This window comes from Sardina pilchardus, chromosome 11 (assembly GCF_963854185.1).
Source record: "Sardina pilchardus chromosome 11, fSarPil1.1, whole genome shotgun sequence".
NCBI classification, from domain to species: domain Eukaryota; kingdom Metazoa; phylum Chordata; class Actinopteri; order Clupeiformes; family Clupeidae; genus Sardina; species Sardina pilchardus.
This window is the reverse complement of record NC_085004.1, coordinates 27,954,054-27,966,248: the sequence shown is the minus strand read 5'-3', so window position 1 is coordinate 27,966,248 and position 12,195 is coordinate 27,954,054. Positions and strand designations below refer to the sequence as shown.

The 12,195-nt window shown below is 48.4% G+C and overlaps 1 protein-coding gene across 6 annotated transcripts in view; it reads left to right on the top strand.

Annotated features, from left to right (window-relative positions):
• The window catches only part of LOC134095619 (MOB kinase activator 2-like), a 44,353-nt gene that overhangs the window by 29,323 nt on the left and 2,835 nt on the right, over positions 1 to 12,195 (top strand). For 5 of the 6 annotated variants that reach the window (XM_062549250.1, XM_062549249.1, XM_062549248.1 and 2 more), the window contains 2 exons: positions 7,438 to 7,598; positions 8,484 to 8,577. In XM_062549250.1, coding sequence (XP_062405234.1) covers positions 7,438 to 7,598; positions 8,484 to 8,577 — 255 coding nt within the window. Of the gene's footprint in view, positions 1 to 908; positions 1,136 to 7,437; positions 7,599 to 8,483; positions 8,578 to 12,195 lie in introns of those variants that run through there. The other variant, XM_062549244.1, reaches the window with a different exon arrangement.

The following is a 12,195-nucleotide window of genomic DNA, read 5'->3' as shown; positions in this document are numbered from 1 at the left end:
GTATCGGCTCGTCGGTCTTATCGGTCTGGTCTCCAGGACCTTGGTTCTCACTTCCACAGGCTCTCTGATAAAGCCAAAGGCTGTTTAACGTTGTGCCTCTCCAGGCATTGTGCTCAGATGTGCAGCAGATCTCCGGCTCCCTCCGAAGTCAAGTTTGCACTTGTCTGTCAGCACTCAAGGGGAATTCCAAGCTATTGTTCACCAGGAAAATGAGACTCATGATCACAACAGTGTTGTGTTTTTTTTTCCTAAAAAAAGAAGAAAAAAACTGTTGTGTTCATTACCATCATGAAATGCTACATGGATGCCCTGTTGACTTGGAACACAGTTCCTGTAATATATCAAATTGTTATTTTGTTCTCCAATTAGACTCAATACAAAAACTGGTCAACATCCATCGAAAACAGATGTGCAATTCGGCATCTTAAGTGTACAGGATCATGTAAATATTTATGAAGAGAATGAAGACGTGTTAAATATTTGTATTTCCCTGTGGCCATCTCTGCTTCAGAGGAAATAGGGGGCAATACGAACGGGGTTTATTTCTCAGAGGTGATCAACATCACTATCACATAGTGAAAGTCTAAAACCCATGAGTTGCAGATGATCTGTCTTTATTCAGGTAGAGGAGGTGCACTATATGGCTGATAATTGTACTCGTGTCTCGTGCGCTCCTGTGAAAGTAATTTATATTATAAATGAAAGCCCGTTTTTTTTGTGTGGTAAAATGCATCAGTGTCTGTTCGAAAATAGTATGCGGTTAAAATATAAACACTGGGCCGTAGGCTATCTGTTTCGTGACGCTCGTGTGCGAAATCGCACCGTGGAGTAAAGTTCTGCTGCCTGTTGGCGTTTGGCTCCGCCTTGGATGCTGGCGATAGGCTGAGAGAGCAACAGGAGGGTCAAGTAACAAGACTCCGGCTGAAGTTTACTTTTTGTGGAGATGTGAATCCTGAAAGCATGCTAGTTCTGTATCGCATCAGAGCAGTTCAGTCTTAAGAAATCGTTCAAGTGAAGAAATGGTCGGAGATCAGTTCACCATCCCCGGAGACAGCTCGTCTCTCCATTCGCAACGGACCTCCAAAAGTGGATTAAGTTGTAAAATGGTCCTGCAGGCAGTTGGTAAAGTATTGAGGCAAGTTACTTTCGACGGTTTTGTAACTATGATTGTAACCAGTTAGAAATGATGTAGACCAATAGCATCGTTTATAAGATGAACACAACAAATTGTTCATAAATTACGTTAAATGTTTTCTTACCAGTCCTTGTGCTTTTCGCAATGGTGAACTGATTTAGTGAGCTTGTATTTGCCTTTGTATTTTTGAATTAAGCCATTTTCGCATAATCATCTGTACATCCAGACGTGGAAAATTGCGTCAAACTGAATTTTAATTGGCTAAGCTTGACATACAGTAGTCAAATAGTAACGTGGACTCCGTTAAACCTATCTGCGTGGTATGTGTGAGAATGAGCTGTCAATGTCATCTCTTCATTTTCTGCTTTGTTGTATCTGGTGTTTTTTTTATTTTCATTGCATGGTTTGATGCCTGTAAAGGCAAATCACAGGCCGTCCCATACCTGTCCCAGGACCAGCTGTCACTGGTATTTTGCAGGGTTAAGCAGTTGATCTCTGGCAAATACAGCATCTCAGCAGATGTGCAAATTGCTGAAATTGTGTTTGTGTGTGTGTGTGTGTGTGTGTGTGTGTGTGTGGTTATGCAGCGAGTGTTCAAAATTAGGCTTCCATGTGATTGCAGATAATATTATGAAATTAATATATGTATGTATGCTAGACAATAGTAAATTAAAACGTTTCATCATTGGTCATTTGCTCAGTTTTTAGCAGTACAGCAGTGTTGGCCTTGCCTCTGCTGGTATGCTGGTTCAGTCTGCGGCTTTCCAGGGAGAGGGCTGATTTTTTTTAACATCTAAAATAGGCATCTAAATAGCAGTTTCACTGCCCTTGAGTGAGCACGGCACCAGCCAGCCATCGCCAGGAGGATGTAGTCTCAGGGATTTCGTCAGTGTTAAGCTGATGCCTCCATGGCCTGACGACAAGGTTTTGTTTTTCTTCCCCTTCATATCTCTGGTGTCGGGGTCAATAAACGTGTGTACTATTCCCACTGATGGATTTGACCTAGTCTGGCTGCCTGCTTCCCCTTTGTTAGTGTAAGTGGTTAATCATTACTTTGGCCTGATTTCATCACAGTTTGACAGTTATTATTCATTTCAGTTGGAAATCCCCGTGTCTAGTGTTGTAATGGCTTTAATTTCCCTGTTCCATGGAAATAAAGCGCTCGCACGCCTTCCTTTCTCACCTCTGCGCTCAGTCATCATCCAAAGCAGTCAAAGTGTATGTGTCACAGGACTGTGCTCATCCTTCTGTCTGGCTTGTTTAAATCGTTTACATTCTGAAGGGATAGACCCTCAGCAGGTAAAAAAAACAGGCAAAAGTATAGCTCTGCCACAATAACACTGAGCACATTCCCCCTGAACACATGTGGAGTACTGATGCAAGTTGTTCGTACTAATTCACAGTGTTTTGTCTCCTTGTGTCATACCAGCTGTCTTCTCCAGTTTAATTGTATTCAGCCCCAGTGCTGCTCAGTGAGAGAGCCCAGGAAGAGTCATCCCCTAGAGCTACGTGGTCTCAGGCCAGCTAAGCGTGTTCCCTTTTCCCACTTTTTCAGCGGGTAGAGAGGTTATATAATGCATCAATAAATAGAGGAATTTATTTGATCTTCGTCTTTTGACTTCTAAAGTAAGAAAATGCGTCAGCAGAGCCAGCGGAATGTTGCTTTGCTTGTTTGGATTTTGGTTGCCGGCGCTAAAAGCGATCCCCCAGATTTTCACGGAGCGTATGCTGTTATGCCGGGAATCATCCCGTTAACGTGTCCCGTATGCCTGCATCTGCTTATATGCATGATCATGCAACACTGTGTGTGTGTGTGTGTGTGTGTGTGTGTGTGTGTCTTCTTTCAACCCTTAAAACCTCCCTCATCTGACATTTATTATTGGGATGTTTCAGACTCCAAAGGGTTGTGCAAAGCTTTATGAGTTCCTCTCTCCCACATACTTGCACCTCACAGTCTACTGCTGGCTGGCTGTCTGCTGTGGAATGGGCGGTTTCCAGATACCAGAGGTGCACAGGTCATTTCCTCTTCTCAAATGAAAGGGTGGGCTGGTCGGACTCTGCCCTGTTATTATATTGTTGCCGTTATCACCTGTTGGCGCTTCAGAGCCGTCGCCCCAATAGCAACACTGATCAAGCTGATCCATTCTCTGCCCAGGCTTCTGCTCGCTAAGAGCTCTCACTCTGCCACATTGTGTCGAGTCAAGGATTCTAGAATTCTAGCCAAAGACAGAAGAACGTGCCTTCTGCATGTCCAGTGTCTTGGTCTAGCCGAGAGGAGTGTGGTAAGCGAGGAGTTGACCGAGGGCATCTGGCTGGGAGGTGATAGGCTCCTCTCGTTACGCCGCTGCTTGTGTTGGGAGTGGGGTTTCTTCTGGCGGTGGACTTTACATGGGCACATGGGTGTCCCGGAGGTCATCTGGGCTCCTACAGGCCGATCTCCGTTCTTGGCAGCTTTTGCCGTCTTATCGGCGTTTCGGGAACAATGGCCATTCAAAGCGTATTGTACTCGACCACTTTCCATCAAGCTTAAATTGCTGTAGATTTTCATCAGTCAGTATATTCTTGAGGAGAATGACTCCTCTTGCCTAATGTGACTTCTAACTGAATTCCCCCATTGTTTGGTATCATTGTTATTTCCTGAAAGACTGCAGACATTCTTGAATCATTAGTTTATTTTAGGGAAAAGAAAACTTCCCCTTCTGCCAACAGTCGTCTTGTGTTGTGCACTCCGCCCTTTCTCACTAATGATTACCCTTAAAAGGTATTGTATGCATCCAGACCAGGACACCAGTGTGTGTGTGTGGACCATGGCCAACAGCAGCTTTGAGCCCAGGAAGACTGGGTCATCAAGGTTATGGGGATGCGCATTAATAATGCAGGGTATGTCCAGAAATGCATTATTGAAATAAACCCTTTGTTAATGATTAACATGTCCAGTTTAGTCTTGAACCACTCTGCTCTTAAAGTTCTCCGAGACACTTAGAAGAAGCGAAGCAATTCTTCGACGTGCTGTGCTGTACTTTACTTAACCAGAGGGCAAGGAATGTTTTCGGTTGGATTTTTATTAGATCTAGTTAAACCATTTGTTGAAAACTTTTGGTGATAAAAGGGAAAATATTTTGTTCATCCATGATTCTGTTAAGCTTTGTTTTGACACTCCTTGATGAGTTAGAGGAAATGGATTCCTCCGTGTATATCAAAGAAAAATGGGCAGGATTGAACATGCATGAAATAACCCTCCTTAATCTCAATGGAATGCAAGCAACCTTTGCCTGTGTGTACAATACTTCATCTGAATGTGAAAAATCACATGAAGACATAGCAAATGTACTCTCATACCGCACATTCTGCTAGCACTCTTAGTAAGAGCACTCTTATCAGAGTTTTATTGAATAGGGCTGATTTATTTGTCATTTGTTATCCATTAATGTGCATATCAGTCCAAAGGTAGCACAGCATTCCTCTTAATATCCACGCCACAAGCCGAGTTATCATAGAGACACAAACCATATGGACCAGTAACCGAGAACATGGGGTGAGCCTTTTCTGCATGCCCCGGCTCTGATTATTAGAAAACGTGCTCTTGGTCTGCTGGTGCGTTTCATGCTGGGAGCTCTCAGCTGTGATGCTCAGTCAATCTGGGGCACTTTAGTGCTGGTCTGGTCTGCCCCTGGTCTGGTCTGGCCACTCTATCTCGCGGGCCGCAGCTGGCCCCGTCCAATCTCACTTTCTCCCGCTCCGCCAGCTGGGCTGGCAGCTGTCCCCCGGGGTTCGTGACCTCAGCAGGGCCACAGACAGACGACCGGCCCTCACTCCACCCTTCACTTTCTCCTCCGTTACCCCACTGTGTCTGTCTGTGTCACAGGAACACTTGGACTGGAGGCGTAGTTCATACGGTCTTCTCTGTTAAACATTTTCGTCTTTTTAGTTTGAAGCAGCAGGCCATCAGCGTTTCCTTGTGTCCGCATACCCAAACGTAGCATTCATATCCTCTGTTAGTGTGCCCTCTAGGAGTGAACTGACTCATGACTTATGACTTAGCCTGAGTCTTTGAACTCTTTTGTACCTTTCTGTCCTCCAAGCCAGATGTATGCGTAGGAGATTACGTACAGTACAGCAAGAGGAGACAGATGGATTTATAAGAGATTACCGAAACAATAAACTGGAGATAGTTTTGCAGTACGTTATTTATTCTGCATGAAAGGGTCTAGTGTTTCCACAGGCTTTTAGGTTCGAGAGGGACATGGCCGCTTCCTGGTCTCAGTGACAGTGGCCTTCCAGGAATTGGGAGCAATTGTGTTTGAATGAGCAGAAAGGCGGTCGAGCGGGGTTGGACCAAGCCAAGTACACGCTGCAGGGGGGCTTCCATTGTGTTTGCACAGAGGGTGTGGAGCGCTGGGGCCGGAAATCGGCTTGACGAAAAAGCCTCATAACTGAAATCATCTGTCTCCGCCCGGCCGCCTGCTCTGTCCTGAAACAACCTGGGTCTGTTTTGTGCCAGGCCAGTGGCAGCAGACTCAGAGGGACGTGAGGAGTTAGAGTGAGAGAGAGAGAGTGAGTGGGGATCGAGAGGTTTTTGTCAAGTGGATCAAGCCCAATTAGATTCAACACAAGCTGCATTCCTTGGACTGCGCTCAATGTTGTCCGCTGTTTCTGACTTCCAGGATTTTTGCTGAAACGGCTCCCCGAATGCAAGATGTACAGCTGGGCCGGGAGGCTTTGGGGCTTCAGCAATGATCACGCACCCTGCCCACTGGAGAAGAGCTAGCTGGAGGGAGCGAGTAGGGTGGTGGGGGGGAGGTGGGGGGGAGGTGGGGGGGCTGAGATGGGGAGAGGCCAAAACTGACAAAGTGGCCTTAGTGAAAGCTCCTGGCAAAACTTGTTGCCTCTCACTGTGAGAGTGCGGCTCTAGGGGCTGATGGAGGGGTCCGTGTTGACTGTGGCTTGTATATCTAGGTTAGTGGTCAGGGTCGGGATAAGCTGTGTGTGTGTGTGACTATGTATTTAGTGGGCCTAGCCTCTGGCAGTGTCCACACACACACACACACACACACACACACACACACGGCAGCAGCAGTCGGCGCTGGAGCCTTGGCGCAACAAGGCGGGCCTGTGTGTGCGGAGGGCGGGCAGGAGCTCGGGCCCGGCGGCAGAACAACACTGGCACAGCTGTTTAAAGGCCCGGCCCCCGACCGCCCGTCTGCCCGTCCGCACCGCGCACAGACGGGGCTTTATACGGCCAGGTCCGCTGGTACGTCAGCAGACCGCTGCTTGTTGTTGTTGGGCAGCAACATGCTCTCTCACCCCCCCCTTCACCCACCCACTCATCCCCCCCCAAAAAAAGCCTCATCCGCTGCCAGTGTGGGAATCAATTGCAGTTTTTCTTTCCAGTGAAAGAGGTCATTGACTTTTATTAATACAACCTGATGTCTGCTCTGTGATAGGGATCAGCTCAGCCAGTGGGAGGTAGGGAGAGAGAGACCGAGTGGGTGTGTGAAGACGGGGAACACAGCTCGTGGTGTGTTCTCAAGTTTTCTATTCATATGTAGCTTCTCACCTTTCTCAGGTATTTCATGTCTGCGTCCACCGGTCGGACGGCGCTCGGAGTCGGACATTGGTCTATTATGTTCCTCTCTGACGTAGGGCCGAGGCGGTGGTGACCGGTCTCGTTGTACGGGCTGTACTTTTATTCCTCTCATTAGTGTAATGCCAGGCAGTTCCGCTAGCTCCCCGCAGAAGGCTTGCGTTCCCTGCAGCATGTTTCCTCTAGCCGTGCCCTGTGACGTGCATCAAAGGGCCTCAGTTTTTCCAGTTACGCCGCGGTGGGTTTTATGTTTGAGAGCCGGGGTGTGGTGGTGGTGTGGAGGGGGGAACGGCAGCTTCGAAGGGTGTGCTTGGGCTGTAACACGACACTTGGGGGCGGGCGGGCGGGGAGGCTAAAAATAGATCTGGAAGTGGAGGCCACAAAGGCCGTGGTCTCGTCGGCTTAATGACAGGGCAAGGTTAACGTTCCGAGGCCCCGCAGTGGAAAACCACCTCACTTTTCCAGACTGCTGGCTCTGAGGAGCTCCGAGGCCCCTGAGCCGCACGGCCCTGCTCCGCCTGCGTCAGGGCTCCACATGTGGGCAGTAGCATTACATAACCCCCCCTCAGGCTCCCGACTATCCGACCCCCCCCCCCCCCCCCCAGCCCCCACAGTGTGTGTGTGTGTGTGCCATGCGCTACTGGCCTCAGTGGCCCTGCCCTGTGTCAGAGGCCTCCTACTGACCGCATGTATCTCTTGTCTTCCTCTCCGCCGACAGGAAGTCCAAAGGAAAGCCCAATGGAAAGAAGCCGCCCACCGAGGAGAAGAAGCAGTACCTGGAGGTGGAGTACACCAAAGTACGGGTCGTCGACTTCGACCTCAAGGAGCTGGTCGTGTTGCCGAGGGAGATCGATCTCAATGAGTGGCTAGCCAGCAACAGTATGTACCCTTTCTTACGGCATAGAACACAGTGAAATCATCACACACACATACACCACCTTTTTTTTTCTTTTTTTTAAAGCATTTTCATTTCCCCTTAGAGGTTTGTTATGGGTAAGTTGAATGACTGAGGCGTGGGAATGTCAGAGAGTTGTTTTTTCTTGTTTTGTCTGCAGTTCCCTGGATAGTTTTGGAAAGGTCTTTTGAAGTTTCGGAATTTTTTGCAGGGCGATGTCGAAAACGTCTCTGACTTGCATAACACAGCGATAAAAAAACAGCTAAGATTAGAATTCCAAAGAGCATAACATTGCTTACATTCCCCCAGATGTTATCGCAGGGAGAACTTCCAAGAAAAACATGGTGGAATGGTATTGTGCGGGTTATTTTTGCTATGTAGCTGTTTTTCTAAGATGTTCTCATGTTATAACCACATGAACCAAATTTGTTACTGTATATGGGTAAAGGGTTGGGCATGGTATGCCATCACTGGGATGAAATAATCTCATACTTTTCAGCTTTGTAATTGCACAAACACCACCAAATCCAGTGTAGCAATTAGTGCGGACATATAATAATAAAGGTGTGTTATGGTAATGCAGCTGATACGCTGATGTATTATATGGCTTTGATCCCATTGAAGTGCTTAATGGCCACCAGTCTGACCTGATGGACGAGGTCATGGCTACTGTGTGCAGTGAAGTTCCTTTCCAGAACTCTTATCCCCCTAATTTGCATTAATGGAAACAGATAGTGCAGTTGAAAAGCCCTGATAGAAGCCACGGTGAAGAAAAAAAAAAAAAGGGCACCGTCCCATTTCCTGAGGAGTAAAAAGTAAAAGTTCTCTTCTCTCTTTCTCTTCTCCTTTTTTTTTTTTGTCTCAAACAGCCACAACTTTCTTCAATCTCATTAACCTCCAGTACAGCACAATCTCAGAGTTCTGCACTGGGGACACCTGTCAAGCCATGACGGCCTGCAATACGTAAGTAGCGCTCCTCTCCCGTTCTCATTCTCTCTCGCTCTTCCTCTCCTCTTCCGTGTGCCGATTCATTATTCATCCCTCCATCCTCCTGAGCCATGCAGAGCAGGCAACAGAACACCTCGCTGCCCTCGCGCGGGGTGACAGTGTCTGAGACGAGACCCGGCGGAGGGAAAACAGGCGCTCGCTTGTGTGTGTGTGTGTCCGTCCGAGTGACCTCGACGAGAGAGCGTGGAACTCGGTGTTCTTGCCCTTGTTCTGCTGAGAGAGATCAGGGGTGTAGATAAGACGGGGCTCCCGCGGGACACGGCTGGGGTCAGCGGGTCAGCACAATTAGCCATTTCCTGAAATATTTCCTGCCAGCACAGAGGTTAGAGGAAATGTGCAGATGATCAGATGGTGGGTCCTCCTCCTCCTCCTCCTCCTCCTCCTGCTGATGGTGGCGAGTGCACACAGGGTCCAGGGACGGAAGAGTCGCTGTAGTCTGGGAAAATCCGCTGAAATATACGAGGGCGGTTAATAATGTCTCGGCGTCACGGGTACACTGGCAACTACTGTACGCCGCTCCGTCCGGCATCTTTTGGCCTGTCTTGTATGTGGAGCACTTTGGGTTGCATTCTGTGCATACGAAAATGCGCTTTATAAATAAAAGTGACTTGACTTGACAAATGAACACTTACGACCACTGGCTAGAGGGCCAGTTTTGGGGCCGGACATTAAGGATTAAGCCTGGTCCTGCACTAACAGAGAATTTCAGCCAAGATCTCATCTGAAAAAGAGCTTTTAGTCCTGCACAAGGCTCCGTCCATGTATGGGGAAACGGCTCCTAATTGTTCTTGAGCAATATTCTGTAGCTTCTCACTGGAAGACAGAAAGGCAGAGAGGGGAGGTATTTTGTAATATCTCTCAAAGTTGTTGAGTCTTCTCCAACTTCTCAGTCTCTGGGATGCCTTTGTTCTGTCATGAGCCGCTTTCTGACAGCTAAATGAAATATACGCGACTTAGCAATTGAAACGCAAATAAAAAGACCTCGCAAGTACACTGCAGCCTGGGGGGGGGGGGTGGTTCACTACAAAAAGCTCAACTGTTTTCTCAACTGGCCTGACAGGTTGGAGCACACTAGCCCTGTGGTTCCTCCCAGGCATCAGTGTGTCCTAAAGACAGAAGAGCCGTCCACCCTCCTCAAAGACAAACTGTCCTAATCTCCTCACCACCATGAGACATTCCAGCTATGACGGCTGAGATGAACATGCTGTCAGTGCGCTAAAGGAGAACATAGATTACACACTTGATAGTGAGATCCTACACACCTTTCCCCTTATCTTCAATGTTCACTTGGCAGCAGATTTTTCTCTTTTTTTTTTCTTTTTTCCCCCCCTTCAAAACGTCTTTGAGAGAGAATTCATGCACCCAGTGAGCCTCTCACAATATTTCCCAACTCAGACAGTGGTCAAGCTAGTCATTTATTAGCTTAACATTTATTACACATTTCTAGTTTTTTTGTGGCTTAATATGTTTTTCCCTCATTAAAGCATTGCTACTTCACAATCATTAATTACAGCATAAAAGCATGGGCTATGCTCAAATCTGCCAGAAGAGATTTATCAACACAGCAATTTCCCCCAGACCGCAAATGTTTGTCCTGACGTGCTTCACAATGCCCTGGATGAACCCACCAGATGACCCCACTGCTCACGTCCACCAATCAGCTAACAGGAGGTTGCGATACCGACATGTGATAGGCCGGGGGATATGCACTGTGCAGGGTGGGGAGGCTTTAGTCTGAGAACGTGAGCCACCGTCTGAGAATGTGGCGGTCAGTGAGCACCTCCCCTGACCGAGGCCGAGCCGTCACTCAGGAGTAGGATTAGGACCCTGCCCAGCACTGATGGATATCTCTGCCCCGTCTCATCCTCATCACCCACACAGTCCTGTCACTCATCTACTCGGGTCATTAGAAAAAAAAAACAAACAAGAGGAGTATTCATGTCTCTTTGTGTGTGTGTGTGTATGTGTGTGTGTTTTTGATTGAACGAATACATTACTTTGTTCTGAATTTACCTCATGCTGACCACTAAGATCCCTCCTCGGACAAAGCAAACTAAACATCAACTGTAAGACTCCAGGATTAAGAATAGTCGGAAACTGGCTTACACTTGAGGTTAGGGTGGTGCCGTTCCGTGCCGTGCCGTGCCATGCCCTCTTCTCGAGGCCGTGCCCGACTGGCACGCTGCCAGGCTACTGCACAGGTGGAGCACCTCTCCATCCTGTGTTATCCAGCAGGGCCTTTATCTCCTTCTGCTGCCTCCAATGCTGCTGTTCGCCAAAAACACACACACACACACACACACACACACGCCATCCCCTTACCCAACAGCTAAGGAATGTTCCCCTTGCAGACCGGCGCTGTGAAAGGCGGTCTGTTGGGGAAGTGCTCCGCTGCTCGCGGAGGCTGCTGGGATAGCCGGGGCTATATTTAGGAGGGCCAGATGTGCGCGCACTGTTGCGGAGGCGGGGGGAACGGAGAACCGCTACCGCTCCAGGGATCCGTACCTGCTGCTGCCCACTCGTGTTCTCCGAGACGGAGAGACGTCAGCGGATGACGTTCTAGACCCGAGGTGAAAGCAGCCCATTATGTCACGAGCAGTTTTGTTTTATGAAGACCATATGGGTACCACACAGGAAGAGAGCTGGAAATAAATGGCCCTTGACTTGAGAACGTCAGTGGTTTATTTTGTAATCGTTTCTGATGTAGGCCTACGCTCCGAATTGTATTGTTTGCTTGAATATATACGGCGCTGAACATTCTTTTACTAAACCTGTCAGAGTAGACTCAGCAGAATCTGTTTGAGTCGTGGGGTGTGTGTGTGTGTGTGTGTGTGTGTGTGTGTGTGTTTGGGCCCCTGTGGGCCGATCTTGCTAATAGGCCGAGTCGGGCTCAGCACAGCCCAGATCAGCGTGATGCTATCGGCCTGCCCGCAACCACTTACGGGAACAGGCCGTGGGCCGGGCTGGAGCCTCTAATCAAATGGGTGTTTTCCATCTCCTCGCCATCAGCCCAGGGACTTGTTTGTTGTGTACTTGTATTTTTAGTGCGTTCTGTCTCCCCGAAGTGTGTCAACAAGATCCCCTTTTAACGTGGAATTTCCATCATGAGAAAGAGTAAGAACGGGGCGAACAACTGAGTTGTGGAGACGGAGTGTGTCCGTATTCCATAGACAGGTGTTCCTTCTCGTGGCTTCTCCCCCCCCCCCCCCCCCGCTTCACCACACTCCCGTCCTGTTTGGAACAGAAGCAAGAATCCGGAGCTCTCTCTGGCACTTTGCAGCTTCTTGTAGCTTTTTAAGAGCGGCCAGTCCAAACAGCGGTGGTGGTGGTGCTGGAAAAGATCTCCCAGCGCCGCTGCCATTTGAGCACCCTGACAGAGTGCGGCTTGCCTGACTGGAGAAATGCTAACAACGTAATTCAAGGCCTAGACCTGGGCTGGACTGTAAATAACCCATGCTGCTCAAAAGAATGCACAAAGTGGCTTCCAAGTGTCGCAGACGAGTTTTGTGTCTGTGTGTGTATGTGTGCATTTTAAGGCTAATTCTGTTTTCACTTAACCACATTTCTGTCGGT